The sequence below is a fragment of the Taudactylus pleione genome, unplaced genomic scaffold, assembly GCF_031769625.1.
Source record: "Taudactylus pleione unplaced genomic scaffold, aTauple2 ptg000985l, whole genome shotgun sequence".
Classification (NCBI taxonomy): domain Eukaryota; kingdom Metazoa; phylum Chordata; class Amphibia; order Anura; family Myobatrachidae; genus Taudactylus; species Taudactylus pleione.
Window position 1 is genome coordinate 723841 of NW_028285386.1, and position 21486 is coordinate 745326.

Sequence of the window (21486 nt, forward strand, 5' to 3'; positions counted from 1 at the left end):
ATCAGTGGAACCTCAAGTTGTTGTACCCTTATATATGTATATATAGACACTGCTAATTATAAATTATTTTAGGTTTAATAGGAGGGATTGACAACATTTCCCTCACTAGAATTGGTCTGCCGGTGATTAATAACATTTGTTTCAATACTGAAAGGTAATACAGTATCTCTTCTATTATTATTGACACAAAGTCTGAAGCGTGTAAACAATACAACTCAAGCAGACTTATTAAGTCTGGTTTCTCCTTTATTATGATCTATAATGCCATGTGATAATGGTTATAATGTAATGATTAAGGTGATGTTGTGATTAGTATATTTTCAAATATTTATTTAACATTCGGGCAGTGACAACAACTATATGATATATGAACACAGTGCAAGTGTATTAATTTATCTATAGGATAAAGTAGTGTCCCTGATAGTAATTTTGAACAGTCATATGAATTATAAGAGGCATGAATACTCTGAACAAAATGTAACTATTTATAAATAGGATCAACAGTTGCCCTAAGTGTCAGCTTATTTATTTTATTCACACTTTTCTAACTTTGGTCACAATTCTGTTTCTATCATTTGATTTTATTGATATTTCACTACAATAAGGTGTTAAATAATATTAATAAAGGTTATATTTTATTCACCCTTTTGTGCGCCAATATAGGACATTCTTTTCTTTCCCTCTCGTGGAATTTGTTTGTTAGAATTTTACTACCGTCCTTGGCAGCACCCCCAATATAATACTTAATTTGAAAGTTTATTATTTGATGGGGTTTACAGTTATTTAAGCTAGTGCAGTGGTATTTCCTTTTCCACTTTCCTTGACTAAATGTTCTTCATGCCCTCCAGGGTCCTCCATTTGAACCCTGGATTCGGTAGAAATCAAGTGGTTTACAGCAAAGACTTTTTTTTTTTTTTTCTTCTGGATATTGCATCTGCCAGGAGGGTGTCAGAATTGGGGAGGCTCTCCTGTCGTTGTCCCTTTCTTATATTTCACCAGGACAGGGCTGTGCTTTGCACTCGCCCTGAGTTACTTCCTAAGGTGGTTTCTCATTTCCATATAAATCAGGAAATTATAGTACTGGCCTTTCAGTCACCAGACCTCTCGGCTGGTGAGGCCTCATTGGATGTGATCCGCGCTCTCAGGATTTCTGTGGACTGTGCCAGTTCCCTTCGCAAATCTGGCTCCTTGTTTGTGCTCTATGGATTTCGCAAAAATGGATGGCCAACCAATAAACAAACATGTGTGGGCCCCTCATGGGTAGCATGCCATGGCGCCTCGGCTGTTCAGCTTTGTAAGGCGGCCACATGGTCTTCCATTCAGACCTTTCTAAGGTTCTATGCATTTAGTACCTTAGACTCTCGGGATGCTTCCTTTGGGCGCCGGATTCTCCTCTCAGCGCAGGAGCGTCCCCTCTCTTAAAATAACTGCTTTAGGACATCCCTAAAGTCTACCTGTAGAGCCCATGGACCCAGAAGAAGAAAATTAGTTATGGGAAGAACTTACCTTTATTAACTCTTTCTTTGAAGTTCATAGGGTCCACAGGGCACCTGCCCTGATGCACCTGGCTTCATTTGGGCTATATTTTGGTCACCGGTTTCCCGTCTCCTTCCCTGTGAGATTGTGATTCTTGTGTGTATCAGTCTTCCTTCTCTCTTTTATCCTCCTCCGGCTTTTGGCTACTTACCAACTGAGGTGCCTCTAGCTCGGGTGTGGGGTATGGGGAGGATGGACCAGTGCATACTGGGAGGAAAAGCCTTAACTGCGTGGTTCCCGGGATTAGAGCCAACCTATACCCCAAGGTCTTCCTGTGGACCTTATGGACTTCGAAGAAAGAGAGTTAACAAAGGTAAGTTCTTACCATAACACTCATTTTTCCTTATTCTATATTCTTACCCTGACGGCCATCCGGTCCTATTTCATTATATCAGCAGTTCTCAAACTGTGGGTCGTGACCCCAAAGTTTGAGAACTGGGGTGAGGTTGATGACCCCTCTGAGGAGAGTGAAACCAGTTTAACTGTCTGTTATTTCAGACTCCTCGGATCACTAGCTGAGAGATCAGAGGAGTCATCAGGCAGCCCCGTGCCACCGCAGTGCTCAGCTTCTCTTGTCCTCCTGCCCAGCAGCAGAAACTGTCACACAGGCAGAATGCCTCAGCAGCAGACAGACTCAGAGGAGCCATCTGCCAGACTCTCTCTGCAGTTTCTGCAGATGTTGTTAAGTAAGTGCAGCCTGGAGAACCGCTGTTGCCAGGGTGGGAGGACACAGAATGTGTGTTGATTGCTGTGTAGGGAGAAGAAACTTCAGCAGGAGGAGGAATGAGGGGAGTGCTGAGCACAGACCATATGGGGGAACAGGGGAGCACACAGTGTGGGAACAGAAAAAAAAAAATTATTAAAAGCCCATTGCTTCCCCCTTGTCATCCACTGACTCCCCTTGAAACACACTGCACCATCTATCTTTTTCATCTACTACCTCCTCCTGTTACCCACTGGTTCTCCCTGTTACCCACTGTGTCCTATGTCACCCTTAGCCTCCCACTACCTCCCCAGTCACTCACTTTCTATCCTGCCACCCTTTGCTGTTCCTTGCCACCCACTGCTGCCTCCTGTCACCCACTGCCATCCTCTTCTTCTCCCTGCCACCACTGCCTCTCCGTCAACCCACCAACACCCTCTGCCTCCCCCTGTCACCCACTGCTTCTCCCTATTACTCACTGCCTCCTATGTCACCTATTGCCTCCCCAGTCACTCTCTGCCTTTCCATGCCATGATCTGCCTCCCCCCTATCACCCTCTGTCTCTCCCTGTCATCAAGTCACCCCATGCCACCCTCTGTCTCTCCCCATGTGAGCCACTCATTCTCCCTGTTACCCACTGCCTTCTATGTCACCCTTTGCCTCCCCAGTCACCCACTGTCTTCCCTGACACCCTTTGCTGCCCCTTGCCACCCACTGCTTCTCTCTTTCACCCACTTCCTCCCCGTCACCCACTGCTTCTCGCTGCAACCCACCTCCTTCCCCTCACCCACTGCCATCCTTTGCTTCTCCCTGCCACCCACTACCTCTCCGTCACCCGACACCCTCTGCCTACCCCCTGTCATCCACTGCTTCTCCCTATTTGCCACTGCCTCCTATGTCACCTATTGCCTCCCCAGTCACCCTCTGCTTTTTCATGCCACCATCACCCACTGTTTCTCCCTGTCAACCACAGCTTCTCCCTGTTATCCACTGCCTCCTACATCACCCTTTGCCTCCCCAGTCACCAACTGTCTCCCCAGTCACTCTCTGCCTCACCTTGCAAGGACAGGGGCTTCGAAATGTCTAAACAAAATGATCGCATTAGCGCAGTGGCGTAAGTTCATTCCAGATGCCCGGAGGCAAGTTATAATTTGGTGCCCCCCTAAAACAAAAGGGAAAATAAATGTGGTGCATATCTATCTATCTATCTATCTATCTATCTATCTATCTATCTATCTATCTATCTATCTATCTATTTCTTATGCACAAATACACTAATTTAGAATAGCCTTAAGTGGGGTGACTATATTGTGGGCAATAGAGGAGGCGCCTCCATTGTCTCCCATAGTTCTGCCCCTGCATTAGCAGATACCTCACTTCAGTTTTGCGTCTCCATAGTGCTACTGTGCATGAGCGGTCTGCTGACCACACGTGTGGCAATCATTCTGCAGTAACTTGCTGGGGTCCTGTGATAATTTTTATTGTTAGACGGGATCCCAGAGCAAAAAAGTTTGAGAACCCCGTCATTATATGTTATACAAACCATCATTAAACCATTTCTTATGAGAATTACACACAGTAACTAAATAAAACTCTCAAGTGCCTTCTACTTAGCGTATTAGTATATATTAATTATCACTTTCTACACATGCATAAAAGAGCATAGCAAAATTTACTTTCACAATGGAAGATGATGGGACATTAATCCAGAAAGTGCTATCATATAGATAAAATTAGAATATGCCCTTAAGACTTATCGCCATATTGGATAATTATTTTAAAGAACCAACCATCAACTTAGATATTAAGTATGAAGCATATAATTATTTCTAAGAAGCCAGAACCTATTCTAAGGAAGAACGACAAAATTTCCCTGTTGTACAAATCGATGAAAATATGCACCCTACCCTTACACCTGTATACCTGTACTGCCCAGACACCCATAACTGATGCAGATACCTGTACAATAGGGATCACCCCTATTATTTAAATATATGGGGAAACTAGATTTAAGACAGAAAACATAATCAACCTGGTTATGGGAAGGGGTCAGTGTGCATGTATCGTGCCGGACAGCTCGTATACATGCACAGTCACTCTCCCCCATACTGGTGCAGTGATGTATTTATTAACCATGTAAAAATGTCTACTTCCAATCTAACTATTATTCAATTCGACAGACTCCTTTAGACCAAAAGATAAAGGCTTTTCTTCTGCATAGGGAGGTGAACCTATCACCCCCCCCCTTGGAGTCGCCTTAATTTGCTCTCAGTGATATTATGTAGATTACCCATATTACATCTATTCACATGTCTGGACAGACCATGGTTAACACCATTCAGATTATTTCTCCGATGTTCTAAGAATCTTTAATTTAGTGTGTGTGTGGTACAAATGGACAGTGCCGGACTGCCCCCAAGCTCTCCCCTCTCTGTGAATAGATGCCGTGCACATGCACACATCTATTCACTGGCGGTGATCGCTACTCCAAGGTGGAGAGCGCATCCAGCATGCTTTAGCGGGGCACCCCCAAAAGGGCAGGGAGCATTCTGCCCTTTTGAGATCTGGCTGGCCGCGGCGACCCGCTAAAACAGCCTAGCGGGAATGCTACCTTCAAAAGCATTCTCCAGCCTAATAATTTTTCACAGGTCTTCCAGTAGATCCAGGAAAAGCAGGAGTTTTGTCCATCCGCTCCCTGCTGGCCTACAAGGTCAACATCCCAGTTTCCCTGTCTCAAAGAGGCATTGGCTTTTATACCAGCCTTTTCCTGGCTCAGAAGCCGGATGGCTCATTTCGACCCATCTTCAACCTGAAGTCGCTCAACAAGTATCTGCAGGTTCCCAGGTTTCACATGGAGTCTCTTCATTCCATCATCCTGGCTCTGGAACCAGGGAACTTCATGGCCTCCTTAGATATGGACTTTTCACAGCTCCTAGTGCTTTCACGAAAAGTCATGGTGGTCATGGCAGCACATCTTCGATGCAGAGGAGTCGAAATCCTGCCTTATCTGGTCAACTGACTTCTGTTCCAGTCATCTGGTGTCCTCAGGGAACAAATCTGTCTGTCTGACAGTAGATCTCCTCCAGTCTCACGGGTGGATCATCAATTGAAGGACGTTCACATTGACTTTGTCTCAGGAGATGCTAAGTTATGGGGCTTTACTGCGTTCCCGAGTTCCTGATTGTTAAAGACTATGCCAACTGCTGCTAACGGTGCCCTACTAAATCAGTTCAAAGTGGGGTGCAAAAATAATATATAATATATATATATATATATATCTATATATATATATATATATATATATATATATATATATATTATTTTTGCACCCCACTTGGAACTCATTTAGTAGGGCTCCGTTAGCAGCAGTTGGCATAGTCTTTAACAATATATATATATATATATATATATATATATATATTTTTTTTTTTTAACATGCATGGTAAGTACTGGCTGCTTTTGCATGTAGCCCACAAATACTGGAGAGAGTTTATTCTTTTTTTGAAAAGTCTTTTTATTGACAATTTTCAATACAAGCACAGTAAAATTAAATGATATCAAATGGAATAATATCCTGTTGCATACAATAACATTGTGACAATCATTTAACTGCACATCATCCAAATATACCGGGAAATATCCAGTAATGGGTTGAGCAATAGCCTATGAAGGTATTAGACTTAGCAAAATAGAATTTGCACTAGGAAGAAAATCAAAATATGAATCCTCCAAAGTATTACAGGTATTATCAATCTACTCAGCATTTAACAAACCTGTAAATTTCGAACATTGCAGGTGTACAAAACAATATGAGAATCATATAGTCCTCTAATACATTTGGATAGAATGGCAAATATTTACAGGACAAAGCACATCAGGACAAGATAAGACAAAACACAACAATACAAATGGAGGACACATGAGGGAGGAAGGGACAAGGGGTGAATATATAAATCCAAAGTTCGAGACAAACAAAAAATATTTCAGTCAGAGGTACTATGATGAACACAGGTGGCATATACCAAGACCACAGGTTAGTATACATTTAATTAAGGTATTATAGGATTACTGCATTTTCTTACATTGCAGAATTATGATTCCGATAATATTCTTCTATGGAGAAACCAATTAGTGGAATGGAATATTTTAAAGATATGATCTTGCATTTGAGAACTTAAGGTGTCTATAAAAAGCCAATTTTTTATAGAATTTAACTACTTCGTTTTTAATATCTGGGATAGCCGATTTCCTATCAAAATAAAAGCTGCATGATTTTTTGTTTAACTTCCATGAGAGAAGGGGAGGAAGGAGAGGTCCAATGTTTAAGTATTACCTTCTTATGGTTAGAAAATTTGTTAAGAGAGCAATCAATTCTTTCATTTTTGATCCCAACTCCCAGTTTTTTAAAATTGGAGCAGAGACAAGCTGATCAGGATACAGGCGTAATGAAAAACAAGAATTGAGATTCGTTAACATTTTGATCCAAAATTTTCTGATCTTGTAGCAGTTCCAAAAACAATGTAGAAACTGCACATTACGCATGACATTTTATACTTGGCCAGATTCTGACGGGACTATGTGTTTACGCTAAGCTGGAGCTATATATGCTTTAAATGTAACCTGAATATGTACTACTTGTAAGTACGATGATTGGAGTATGCGTAAAGTACTTTCATAGTGCATGAACAGGTCTTCAGATGATGGGGCAAAAGTTGTTTCTTGGTTCCATGATTTGGCCGTTTTGTCCCAGGAAGTAGTGTTGGAGAGATTGACTAAAGTATGATATAGTAGTTTTGTCTGGTAGGGGATTGACCTGATGATTTTCAATAGAGAGGCTATAGGATCAGAATTAAAATGGGTAGAGTAGAGCATTGCATTAGGAATGGTCTGAACATAATGTCTCAACTGCAGATGCATGAAAAAGTCTTGTTTGGGTATCTGATATAAAGATAGCAAACTGGAGAAAGACATCACGATTCCACCTGGATCGAAGACTTTGGAGATGTTTTTAAGACCTTTTGAGTGCCAATTTCGGAACTTGGTGTTTAATAGAGATGGAGGGAAAGCCGGATTGCCCCAGATAGGTATTAAGGGTGAATTAAGATGATTTCTGTCAAATCTTTTATTTATGGATAGCCATGCCTAATAAGTGTCCCGGAATATTATATGGTTTAGGATGTGAGATGGAACGTCACCAGGTTTAGTGTGGAGAAGAGCCCCAGGGGAGAATGGGGAGAAAAGAGCATAATCTAAAGATAATTCCGTATAGGAATCCTGTTCTAGCAACCAGTCGCTGATGTATCTAAATGAAATCGATAGTGAGTATGCATCATAATCTTGAACTCCCAGACCCTCTTTGGACCTAGTCATTTTTAATTTAGACATTGCAATCCATGGGCGTTTACCCTGCCATAGGAAGGAAGATATCAAGACTTGGAGGCAGGCCAAATCAGACTTATTAAGAGTAATGGGAATCATCTACATGATATAAAATATCTTGGGGAAGGTTATACTTTTCACCACAGCCAATCTGCCTAGAAGTGTCAAGGGGAGGAGTTTCCAATCTTCTAATAACAAGGAAATCTTGGAGATTACTGGTGTTAAATTTATGTATACAATTGAGAGATGTCGGAAGGGATATGGACTCCTAAGTATTTGATGTTAGAGGGGTTAAATTTAAACTGATTTATAATAAGATTTTGCTTCAATTGTGTAAATGGAGATGACGAACCAGTTAGTGGTAGAATTTCTGATTTGTCTATATTTATTCTGTATCCAGAAAAAGAGCTAAAGGAGTGTAATAATTCCATAATTGCGGGGACCGTGGTGACTGGTTCGGAGGCAAAATGGAGCATGTCATCCGCAAATAATGCTACTTTAAGTACAATATCTCCTACTTCTAAGCCTTTAATAGGGGGATGGGAATGCATGGCTATGGGTAGAGGTTCTATGGCGAATAGGAGAGGAGACAAAAGGGCAGCCTTGTCTAGTTCCTTTCTGTATAGAGAATGGTGAAGATTTATAGCCATTACAAACTGCTTGGGATTAAGGCCCTGATTCAGAGCCGGACGCTCTGAATGAGCGCTCGCTCTGAATCAGCGTTTTTTTTTTTTTTTTTTGAGCAGCCTCCTGGCCATTTGCATAGCTGTGGGTGACCACCCACAGCTATAGCGAGCGGCCAGGTTGATGGTCGCGATGGTCAAAACCATCGCGACCATCGGGCTTGCGACGAGACCCTTGTGGTAGGGTCTCATGGCCGCAAGCCCCAGAGAGATTTCTGCTCTAACAGAGCCAAAATCTCTCCACTGACATCACTTGTGATGTCAGTGGGGCCGCCCCCAAACTGCAGGCGTTCACATGGGAACACCTCCGTTTGGGCAGCCACTCCCCCGGCCCGCCCACCAAAGGGGGCGAGCTGTCACTCAACATCGACAGCTCGCCCCCTTTGTTGCGAGACCCGGAGCGACTGAGTGCCCGTCGCTATCCTGGTCTCGCGCATGCGCACGACGGAGCCGGGTCTATCGTGCGCATGCGCACTGGCCCACCATCGCCCCGGTGGTGAGCGCACAGCGCTCGCAACCGGGTCTGAATCAGGCTTCCTAAGCCCCTATGTATAGAGTTTGGATAGTGTCGATAAAATGTTGTGGAAGTCCAAATTTGTGAAGGGATTTAAAAAGATGAGGCCAAAGAACAAGGTTGAATGCCTTTTCGGCATCAAGTGAAATAATGAGACTTGGGTCTGGGCTCTGAGAATATTTCAGGTGTTGCATGGTTCCTAAAACCTGTCTTACATTCACTACCGAGTGACGCCCACAAATAAATCCTGATTAATCTTTGTGTATTATACTGGGCGATATAAATTTAAGTCTTTCTGATAGTATTTTCGTTACGATCTTGTAGTCTAGATTTAAAAGGGAAATAGGTCTATATGAACCTGGTAACGTTAAATTTCGACCTGATTTGGGTAAAACTTTGGTAGCCGAATTAAAGTAAATTACTAGAGTTTTATGTGAAATTATATGGTTGAAAACAGCAGCCAAAGTTTTCCCTATCTTAGTCAAGAGAAGTTTGTAAAATTCTTCGCTTAGACCGTCGGACCCGGGAGCCTTAGCAGATTTTTGACCGTAGTGACTTCTAGTAGCGTTATTGGTAACGTTAAAGAATGAGCAGCATCAGAGGAAATTTGAGGGCAAGTAATATTTTCCCAGATATTCGGGTTAGGAGAGAGAACGGTAGTGGTTCTTCCGGATCATTGGATGTGCATGTGAATAAAGGGATTCATGAAAGTTACGCATAAAATCAGTGATTTGAGAATTAGAGGTGGTGAGGGAACCATTTGATTTTTTTTTAATGGATTAACTGCCAAGGGTGATTGATTAACTTTTAGCAAGTTAGCCAAAAGACGGCTGGTTTTGTTGCCAAACTTGTGAAATTTAAAATTAACCGAAAACAAGTAACGATCCCCCAAAGTTTGTAGAAACTCATTAAAATGCGTCTTCTCATTGTGGTATTCGTGTTTATTTGCTAGGGACGGATAGAATATAAATTTCTGGAAAGCTGTAGAAAGAGCAGATTGCCTTTCAATATAGGAGGTGGCATATTTTTTTTGTGGCAGAAACAAATGAAATTATGGCTCCCCTAATGACCGATTTAAATGTCTGCCAAAAAAGATGGGGATCAGAGGACACATGAGATAAATTATTTGTCTTGAATTCCTCCCATTCTGTTTCTAGTCTGGATTTAAATTTTGTGGAATGGGTCAAGGTGGGAAATTTCCATGAAGAACAAGGGCCTTTCTCTTGTGCTTTATGTATTGTGGACCATATCACGGCATGGTCCGAAAATGTGATGGGTTCTATTTTTATTTCTGAAACTCTGGAAACAGGGATGTGGATAAGAATATATAATCTATCAGAGAGGGTGTTATGAGCAACAGAACTCTTTATCAATGGGGTGTAGGGCTATCCACACATTTACTAATTGCAATTTAGAGGAAAGAAAAGGGAGACCCAGTTTAGGAATCGTATTATTTTTAGACATACTATGAGATTTGTCTAGTACATTAGAAAACACCAAATTGAAATATCCACACACAATGAGTGGAAGATCAATACGTGATGTTAGTTTAGAGATTAACGTTTGAAAGAACAATTTAGAATATGCGTTAGGAGCATAGACATTGCATAAAACATAGGAGACCTTATGATAAGACACATTCGCAATAACATATCTGGCCCCTGGATCAGTGTCTATAGAAGATACGTCTATATAAAGAGATTTTCTAGCCAGAATTACTACTACTCGAGCTTTGGAGGTATATGGGGCCGCTGCCAACAAAGACCAACCCAGCATTTGTAATTTATTCGTCTCAGCAGGAACTAAATGGGTCTCTTGGATGAAAGCAATATCCAACTTAAATTTGTTTAAATAAACAAGTAATTTTCTACTTTTACAAGGAGAGTTAATACCACCAATGTTCAGAGTACCTATAGTTAATTGACACACAATCAGAACTTAACTCGTAAGTGATAGGACCCGAAGTCTTATACCTTCTTGTATAAAAACTATATAAAGGGATGGATGGGAGACACACATGAGGATAGACATTACAAAGACGAACATATATAACAAAATAAAGGAGTGATGAGCAAAAGGCTATTATAAATGGCGATAGCCACAACAATTCTTTTAAATGAGACTTCCGACATTAACCGACTGTTAGATCGTCAAGTGACAACACCCATTACCACTATATATAAATATAGAATATGGTAGATCATCACATAAACCCTTGAAAACAGATTGGTAACATAACCCATGCATAGTGAATTACAGTACAGGATTAAATGTATCAACTATAACAAAATGTTAAGCCTGCTTTTACAGACCGCCTGAAAGAGTCTCGAATCAGCTATCTTGGGCCTGTTTAGGAATTTCTATAGGTGGTCCAGACCAAACCTTGGAATGATCATCCGAAGAAAAAGAGTTCGGAGAGTGGACAAGAGCAACTCAAAGAGAAGTGGGGACATCGGTGATATCTTGAGCTCCGGTATGATTTTCTTCCTGCAGGAAGGCCTGAGCAACGCCCGGGTTGGTAAAATCTAGGAAGGTATCTCTCCAGAAGATACGGAGCCTGGCAGGGTAAATCAATGCGAATCTTCTCTTTTCGTTGACCAGATGAGAACAAATGGGAGAAAAGGCTTTTCTGGCTCGTGATAGCTCTACAGAGAAATCTTGAAAGAGATTTAATCTTTTCCGTTCCCAGAAGCTTTTGTTGCTGTGGCAGTGTAGCTTTTGGAGCGGGTTGGCCGGACAGATACCTGTCCATACTATCAGTGGGTATCTGGGGACTAGCGGGTGTGGGTGAGCCCAAGAATAGAGACCGCAAAGCGGACTTGAAAGCTGTCTGGAGCCGGTGATGTAAGGGAGCAGCACGGAGCACAACCTCACTCCATGCTGCCGTAACCTGAAGTCAGAGAGAGTTTATTCTTAAGCTGGGCATCCACTATACAATTTTCTGTCAGATATCTGTCCAATCTGGCTGGTTGGAATGACATATATGGGAAAGATTGCCTGGTCTGCACAACCTGAATATAAATATATAATGGGAGGTGCTACCTGATGAGACTAATTGCAGGCACAGAAACAGACAAATCTCAGGTGCACAACTCCAAATTATTGATAATATATAAATGCAATTATATAAATGCAAAAACATTTTGCAATCAATAGAGGTTTTTAGCATAGTCATGGCCAAGGTTATGGGCCTACCCACCGTATCCAGGTAACCTCTGTAGGGTAGGTCCCTAACATACTAGGGTTCAAATCCAGAGCGCAGGACCCCCCAAACTGGCCCAGCTACGCTGCCCCAGGGCACCGCCATAGTAAGAAAAGTGCAGTGTAAAGAGATAGTTATTTATTATTTTATTTATTAACAGTTTCTTATATAGCGCAGCAAATTCCGTTGCGCTTTACAATTTGAATCAAGATTAACATTATACTGGGTTGTAAAAGACATACATACATGACATACATAAGGGTAAGAGGGGCCTGCTCACAAGCTTACAATCTATAGGGAAATAGGTGTTGATACACAAGGAGAGGTGCTATTGCAAATTGGTCCAGCCCAATTGCAGATATTCTTGGTGGGCTGTATAATCCAATCACACTGGAAAGTTGGCCTAGGGTTAGGAGGATGTTCAATTGAAGAAAGAGAAGATGTGATAGGTGTTTACTATAAGAAGAGAGTTAGATAGGGAGCTATAAAAGGTTAGGTGGGCGGTCCTGGAATCTGATAAGCTTGTCTAAAGAGGTGAGTTTTCAGAGAACGCTTGAATGTTTGGAAACTAGTGGAAAGTCTTATTGTGCATGGGAGGGCATTCCACAGGGTGGGTGCAGCCCGAAAAAAGTCCTGTAACCGTGCATGGGAACAAGTAATGCGCGGGGATGAGAGACGCAGATCTTGTGCAGAACGGAGATGTCGGGTTGGAAGATATTTTGAGATAAGTGAAGAGATGTATGTTGGTGTCTTTTGGTTAATAGCTTTATGTGTGAGTGTAAGTATTTTAAATTGAATACGGTAGAAGACCGGCAGCCAATGGAGGGACTGACAGAGTGGATCAGCAGACACTGAACGTTTGGTGAGAAAGATCAACCTCGCAGCTGCATTCAAAATGGATTGTAGTGGGGAGAGCCTGTTTTTGGGAAGACCAATAAGGAGACTATTGCAATAGTCAATGCGGGAAATTATGAGTGCGTGTATAAGAGTTTTTGCAGTGTCTTGCGTAAGATATGATCGAATTTTGGCTATGTTTCTTAAATGTATGTAACAGGATTTAGAGACAGATTGAATGTGGGGAACAAAAGACAGTTCAGAGTCAAGGATGACACCTAGGCAGCGAGCTTGTGGGGTGGGGTAGATTGTCGAGTTGTCAACAGTAATAGAGATATCAGGTTGGTAACTGCTATTGGCTGGTGGAAATATAATTAATTCTGTTTTGGATATATTAAGTTTGAGGTGGCGAGATGACATCCAAGATGAAATGGCAGAGAGACATTCAGTGACACGGACCAGCACAGATGGTGACAAATCTGGGGAGGATAGGTAAATTTGAGTATCGTCCGCGTACAGATGATACTGAAAACCAAAAGAGCTGATTAGTTTTCCAAGAGAGGTGGTATATAGTGAGAAAAGCAGAGGACCTAATACTGAACCTTGTGGTACTCCAACTGATAGAGGTAGCGAAGTGGAGGTAGAATCAGAAAAGCGAACAGTGAAAGAGCGATTAGATAGGTAAGATGAGAACCAAGAAAGGGCTGTGTCTTGAAGACCTATGGATTGTAGTGTTTGTATGAGAAGAGTGGTCAACAGTGTCAAAGGCAGCTGAGAGATCTAGAAAAATTAGAAGTGAATAATGGCCTTTAGCCTTGGCAGTGACCAGATCATTTACTACCTTATCCAGTGCTGTCTCAGTGGAGTGTTGGGAACGAATGCCTGACTGAAGTGGATCCAATAAGTTGTGGGTGTTAAGAAAGTGTGTGAGGCGAGTGTAGGCAAGTCTCTCCAGTAGCTTGGAGGGGCAAGGTAGCTGGGAGATAGGACGGTAATTTGATAGAGAGTTAGGGTCAGAACTTTGTTTTTTCAAAATGGGAGTGATCACTGCATGCTTGAACAGTGATGGAAAGATACCAGTAGAGAAAGATAGATTACAGATTTTAGTTAAGTGTGGAATGAGCACAGGAGACAGAGCTTTACTGATTTGTGAGGGTATAGGATCAAGAGGAGAAGTAGTAGAGTAGGAGGATGAGAAGAGTGTAGCTACTTCGTCTTCATTAGTGGGGTCAAATGATGAGAACGTGCCATTGGGTTCAGGTAGGGAATTGAACAAGACCCTGGCTGAGGAAGTGCATACCATTTCATTTCGGATATTATCAATCTTGTTTTTGAAATAGGAAGCAAGATCTTGTGCACTGATAGTAGCAGGTGGGTTGGGTGATGGAGGGTTAAGAAGTGATTTAAATGTATTAAAAAGTCGCTTGGGGTTAGAGGCTTGGGCAGAGATAACAGATTGGAAATATATCTGTTTGGCATTATCCAGTGCATTACGATAAGAGTGGTAGATTGTCTTATACGTGAGGAAGTCACTTGGAGTATGAGACTTTCGCCACTGACGTTCTACTTTACGTGAGAGTTTTTGTAGGTGTCTTGTGAATTTGGAATGCCACGGCTGACGTCTAAGTCTACATGGAATGTGATGGGTAGCTGGAGCTACTTCATCAAGGGCTAGTTCTAGGGTCTGGTTCAGGTGTGATACAGCAGTCTAAGGAGAAGTGAAAGTAGAAATAGGTAAGAGTGATTGTTGCAGAGAGGTGGATAGTTGTTCAAAATTAATAGCATTAATATCTCTGCGGGTTTGAGGAGGTTTGGTTGATTTGCTTGGCATTGAGGCTGATGTAATGGAGGAGAGTGTGCAGGTGATAAGGTTATGATCTGAGAGAGGGAAAGGAGAATTAGTGAAATCAGAGACTGAGCATAGTCTGGTAAATACAAGAGCAAGGCAGTGGCCATCTTGATGAGTAGAGGAGTCAGTCCATTGGGAGAGGCCAAGAGAGGATGTTAAGGAGAGAAGTTTGGAGGCATGAGGGGATTGTGGACTGTCAATGGGGATATTGAAATCACCCATGATGATGGTGGAGATGTCAGAGGATAGGAAGTGAGGGAGCCAGGCAGAAAAATGTTCCAGAAATTGATTGGGTGGTCCAGGTGGACGATAGATAGCAGCAATGCGCAGAGAGAAAGGAGTGAAAGTCCTAATAGAATGTACTTCAAATGATGTAAATGTAAGGGATAGTACCTGTGGAATAACTGTGTATGTAAAAGATTGGGACAGTAGTATTCCTACTCCACCTCCTTTACTATTACCAGGCCTGGAGGTATGTGTGAAGTGTAGACCACCATGTGAGAGTGCTGCAGGGGAAGCAATGTCTGTTTGTGTGAGCCATGTTTCTGTTAATGGCAGAAGATTGAGGTTATTAGAAATAAAGAGGTCATGGATGGATGGATGTTTGTTGCAGACAGAGCGTGCATTCCATAAGGCACATTTCAGTGTTTTGGAGGGTGATGGGAGGCATGTGATGTGTCTGAGGTTTGCTGGATTTATATTCCGTGAGTAGGGCATGTGTGTAGGGCCTGGATTTGGTGATATGTCACCAGCTAAGAGAAGTAGAAGGAGAGAGACATAAATATAGTTCTGTGTTTTGTATGAAAGTTTTTTATGGCGACAGGTTGTGGATGTTATGGTCAATTTAGAAAGATAAGTAAATAGCTCATGTGTGTTCATAAGAGGGGAGTAGATTATTGAGGCTGCAATGTGTACAGAGGGGTGAGCTGCAGGGAGAGTAAAGGATGCAATAGCCTTAGAGAACATGCCATGGAGTGAAATAAGAATGAATAATGTTTGGTACATGATGGTTTAGAATAAAAAGAGAAAATCCGTAGAATATAAATAGTTATTGTTTGCATTTAGAAATTACCTGCTTTATGATGTTTTTCAACTGTTTTTTAACTGTTCATTTTGATACTTTATGCATAGGATACTTCATGCATGGGATGCCCAGCTCAATCGAGCCCAGCTCTCTAGATCTGACTAGTAAGATATACTGTGGCTGATTAACATAGGCTACATCTGAGACATGTCCAGCTGACCTAAGGTGTTAAGAGCAGTTACAGCTGCATATAAAGAATGAAAATAAAACAGTGAAGTACATCTATATTAAACACACAGTGAAGGGTTAAAATGTGTTATAAAAGAAAAATGTGTTATAATGCGGTGCCCTGAAACAGATCAACCAAAGCAATCCAGGGTGACCCACGCCCCAAAAATGAACCAAAGTTGCACTACAGTATATAACTTGTAGGACTTACCTAGAATTGTGCCTAATAGAATTGTGCACCTGAGATTTGTCTGTATCTGTGCCTGCAATTAGTCTCATCAGGTAGCACCTCCCATTATATATTTATATTCAGGTTGTGCAGTCCAGGCAATCTTTCCCATATACTCCATTTAATGTGCTTTATTGCACTTCTGAGGGAAAGGAGACGCCCTCAGTCTGGATTAGCACCCTCATTGGTTTAAAAGCATGGAGTTTGGTAATGTATATGCACACTGGTATTAGGCACAATTCTAGGTAAGTCCTACAAGTTATATACTGTAGTGCAACTTCTTTGGTTCATTTTTGGGGAGTGGGTCCCCCCTGGATTGCTTTGGTTGATCTGTTTCAGGGCACCACATTATAACACATTTTAACCCTTCACTGTGTGTTTAATATACATGTACTTCACTTTTTTATTTTCATTCTTTATATGCAGCTGTAGCTGCTCTTAACTATCTCTTTACACTGCACTTTTCTTACTATGGCGGTGCCCTGGGGTAGCGTAGCTGGGCCATTTTGGGGGGTCCTGCGCTCTGGATTTGAACCCTAGTATGTTTGGGACCTACCCTAAAGAGGTTACCTGGATATGGTGGGTAGGCCCATAAGCTTGGCCATGATTATGCTAAAAACCTCTATTGATTGCAAAATGTTATTGCATTTATATATTATCAATAATTTGGAGTTGTGCACCTGAGATTTGTCTGTTTCTGTGCCTGGTTGGAATGAAAACCTGGTAATGTATGGGAGCAAATGACAGTCGATCATATGGTTTTAAACACTGAAAAAAGGACAAAAAACAAAGTTCAAATTGGTTACATTTGTGTGTTTTAACCAGTCTGTCTGTCCATTTTTGGCTATTTTCCAGTGTTTGTGAGCAAATCGACGACTGTCATTTGTGCCCATACATTACCAGGTTTTCATTCCAACCAGCCAGATTGGACAGATATCTGACAGAAAATTGTATAGTGGATGCCCAGCATTATACTGCAATTTAAATTAGAGTTTGGACATGCCCTTCCCGAATCTAAATCTCTGCGTATTTTAAATCTGCCCCACCTGTAGTGCAGCATGGTTTCTCCTGGTGCAAACTTACTTGCTCTTTAGTGATCATGCTGCGCGAAAAAATTCCCAGGGACACCTCATTTAAAAAAAAATTGGGGTCCTACTCCACTGTTTCTGGGTCCCATTGCATATTTTGGGGGGTGAGGGCAGGCAGAGGGGGTGAAGGGCAAGCAGCAGTTGGGGTAGAGATCCGGGGTAAAGGCAGGGATAAGCTGGGGAAGGGCTGGGAGTAGAGGGGCGTAATTGCAGGCAGTGCTTTTCGGTAGGGAGGGGGCAAGGGTAGATGGCAGCTGGGGCAGTACTGGAGGCAAGAAAGAGGTTAGGGGCAGGCAGTGCTGGAGCTAGAGAGGAGGTAAGTGTAGATAGAAGAACAACTTAAAGTAGTAGCAGCAGATGCCCTCCCCCAGCCGCCACCACCTATATTGTTTGCCAAACATACACCATTTTGGCTGCCCGTCCCTCTTTACTGTTAGCAGCAGCAACCGCAGGAAGTTATCCACAGTCCCCCCAACCCGCCGTAGCACCAAAAAGCCACCCATTAACCTGCAGCACCCCCATCTGCCGCCGCACAAAACCACCCGCTACCCGCTTAATAAATTTACTTGAATAATCATCTAGATCAGGGATTTCAGCTAGCGTCCTCTCCCGCCGGGTGTCGGGGCCGTCCTCTCCGGCTGTGTGCCCGGGGCCGTCTTTTCCTGTAGTGCCGGGTGCTGCACCATCAAGGAAAGGCGCTAAAGGGCTGGCCCCACCACCGCTTTTTATAGTCTTTCCTGGCCGGGCCAGGGAGACATCAATCATTTGATCAGGAGCCAGGGGAATGGCTGCAGTGGAGCATGTCGCTGGGGTCCCACCCATTCTGCAACAGTGAGTCCTCATTTTCGTGTAAAATACGCACTATAGCACGTATATGCGATCACTGCTCTTTTTGCTTTTCTCCCAACTCAGAATCTGTCCCTATGGGGGTGATTCAATTGTTGTAGCTCATGTCTAAATTGCACATTGTTTATGTGAGACTGCACCGGATTAGGGGACAAGGAGAGGCTCAGCGGGAGGTGGCCCGCCGGCATCAGGCTCCATAAGGGCAGGGCGCATTTTAGAGTTTTAAAATTGGACAGGGCTTGGTGCACCGCTAAGACAGCCAAGCATGAACGCTATCATTACTGTAAGTGGCTGATATTTACGAGGTTTTGCACCAACCCCCCATTGTAGTTGGTACGCTTTTTGAAATTATGTGCTTCAGTCATGCCTGCCAAAATAATGATGGTATGTCTAGAACGGACTATTCTAACGCATTTCATCCCTTTAACTGTTTTTTTGCCTAATTATTCTGATTAATTGGGGATAGTGATTTTTCTGGTGCACAAGTACTGTACAGCCGTTGTAAAAAGTAAATGCTGGCAGAACCTAGTGGTAATCTGTGTCTGGTCAGTATATTAGGCTGCCTGTGGACTTGGCTTGAAGCCCAGAAAAGGTCTTTGTAATGAAAACATGATCTTGTACTCTATGCAACCAGAGCAGAGCTGTCTGCTGTCCCTCCTGCCTCAGCTCCGCTTTGGAATCCACCCAGCTTCCCTTGCACTTGCTGTCCCAATATGCACAAAACTGTGAGTGTTCCTGTGTGGGCTGTGTACCCCATTTGCTTACATGCCAATAGTTTTGTTCAAAAAGTGTCAACATTTTCTTGGATGGTATTTTATAGGCTGAACGTTTTGGCACTTTGTTGTGGGTTTTTAGAAACAACGTAACTCCTTCCTTTTTTTACCTTTTTGTTATTTCAGTCTGTTTTAATATGGTTGTTACTGTACTTTAAGAATTTCCCTGGATTGCCCTGTAACATCTAAGTTCTGACATGAAAATGCTGTTCAGCTCTACACTTGGAGTTACTATTCCTGAAGAGAGCAATGCAGCATACTGTAGATAGCACTCCTCAGCAAAGGGTTATACAGGAGGGAACATGTGCGTTTTCACTTCAGCAAATTTCTTGTAGTTTCATGTTGTCCGATTTTACTTTGGCTTCTAGTATACAGAATGGCATAAGGGCAGTGATCCTGTAGATGCCATTTTAACTTATCTACATCTCTTGCATTATATTCACTTTTCAAAATAGAAATATGTATTTGCAAATGTAGTCAGTAAGCCTTTAATGATAAATTTAAGCACAATACAGTATGATGATCACAAAGACTCCTACTGGTGCTCTGTTAGTAATGCTTTTTATACAGTAATTCTCACCCCTTTTTCTTTTTAATCTTGTAAAATGTATTGTAACAAACAACATGGGGGTGGTGCAGCGATCACTTACCTGGCAGCGGGCCTCTGGTAGTGTCTTCTTGGTCTGGCGGTCAGGTGACGTCTTCCAGCAGTGAGTAATGCACCTAGCCCTCTGCTCCCACATGTGGCCTAACCCTTATGTAGTCATTCTGCATTTTAGCTGTCGTATTTTGAACGTCGAGTTTCTGTAGATGTGTACACAATATTCAAGATCTTTTGCTGTTAAATGAATCCCGAGCAGATTTATCCTTGCTAAGCTTGGACATCTTGTTCAAGTGTGTTTGTAAAAATCTAAAAACCTCAGGTTGTCCATTATTCCTGTCTCCTGTGTACTTCGGTAGCAGCCCCTTCCTGATCAGCCAAGGCAATATTAAAATGTTCCATGACCAAATGTAAACATGCATTGAGGGGAATTCACTAATACGTAAAGGTGCAAGGTAAAATTTGCATTGTCAGCACCACTGTAAATGGCTGATATGTGCACAGCTAGGCATCGCCGTTATGGCTAACGGCACATCGCTTTGAATTGAATTTCCCCCATTGAAGGTGAAACACACCTAGTTATGAAAAGTGTATCATACCCCCTTCATACTGAGCCTAAATTTACTTTTGCTGGTTGTAAAACCTTTCATTGGTTGTTAGAAAAAGATGGAGTCCTGTGTATTATTGAACTGGCTAACAATGACCTTGAGAAACTTGTAAAAAGTAAATTTGCTTGATAGGACAGATAAATGAGGAGGGAATTGTAGAAAGATTGTGTATATAGGACTGTGTAAATTTTGTGAGCTATATAAAGGAAAATAATAGCATTTCATTTACAATATTTTTTTTCTTAGTGTGGAATCTGAATATTTTTCAATGGGGGATGGAGAGCAAAAGGTAAGTGACAGTAATAAATATATGATACCATGGTGGGGTGTAACATTGGCCATGTATAAAAGGCTTGCTGGATTATAGCACATGTTTAGTAGTTACCTATGAGTAGCAGGAGCACTAATAAGGGATTATGGCATCTGTCTAGTGCAGTAATGATACTGAAGAGGAGCTTACACTTTGGAGGTGATGTATTAAATCTTCTAAAGAGTGGGCAAGTGGAGAAATTGCCCATCGCAACCAATCGGCTTCTAGCTAGCATTTATATAGTACATTTACTAAAATAATAGGCAGTAGGTGATTTGTTCCTGATAGCAATTTCTCCAAGAGACTATGAGGGGAACTCAATTATCCGTGGAACTTACAGCAGGGTTATATCTCCTGGCATGCTTGGCCTGGAGCAATTAAATTATATCTTGCGGATAACATGCAGTAAGGCTATAAACTCCAGGTTATGTGCCCGGAGCTATGCAATTACTGTGCCAATGCTGCACTTAATGAGCGCACCCTCGAGGCTTACCACTGGAAGTAATTGAATAGCTCCAGGCTTTTCAACCGGGAGCCAAAATCCTCAGGCTAATTAAATTCCCCCATTTGATGCATCTTTTTGGGCAAGAGGATGGTGCCAGTATATCGATGTCACGCTTTTTTCAAGTAAGGCAGTTGTCAATGCAAGAAATTGCCTTCACACCATGAAACTGTAAGATGTGATAACTCTCAGCTGCCACTATGGTGCATAAAAATAATAATAATAAAAAAAAAAACTGTATATATTCAATTAAAGACATTGCAGCCTCAATTGAATCCTAGAAGTGGCCAGTTAAATCACCTGCACCATATGACTGTGAGAGAGTTCCCATATTCTCAATTGATGGACACCACATTTTACATAAGCCTCCTCCCAAGTTCATAACTGTATCCTGCAATATAATGATTTTGATAATACCCTGAGGATTGTACAGACTGAATGCCCACTTGCCTGTCACAATGTGGCAGTTTTAGTATTCTCTGATCTTTCATTGGAAATACAGCATCACAGGAGTGGCAGAGGCCAGGTTTGTATTTCGGCATCCAGAGGATGCTCACAAGTGGATTGAATTGCTCAG

The 21486-nt window shown here is 42.1% G+C and overlaps 1 protein-coding gene across 2 annotated transcripts in view; it reads left to right on the forward strand.

Annotated features, from left to right (window-relative positions):
* CCDC9B (coiled-coil domain containing 9B) overlaps positions 1–21486 on the forward strand; it is a 266763-nt gene that overhangs the window by 45736 nt on the left and 199541 nt on the right. For both annotated transcript variants that reach the window (XM_088460793.1, XM_088460794.1), the window contains exon 3: positions 20344–20386. In XM_088460793.1, the coding sequence (XP_088316919.1) occupies positions 20344–20386 (43 nt within the window). The remainder of the gene's footprint in view (positions 1–20343; positions 20387–21486) is intronic.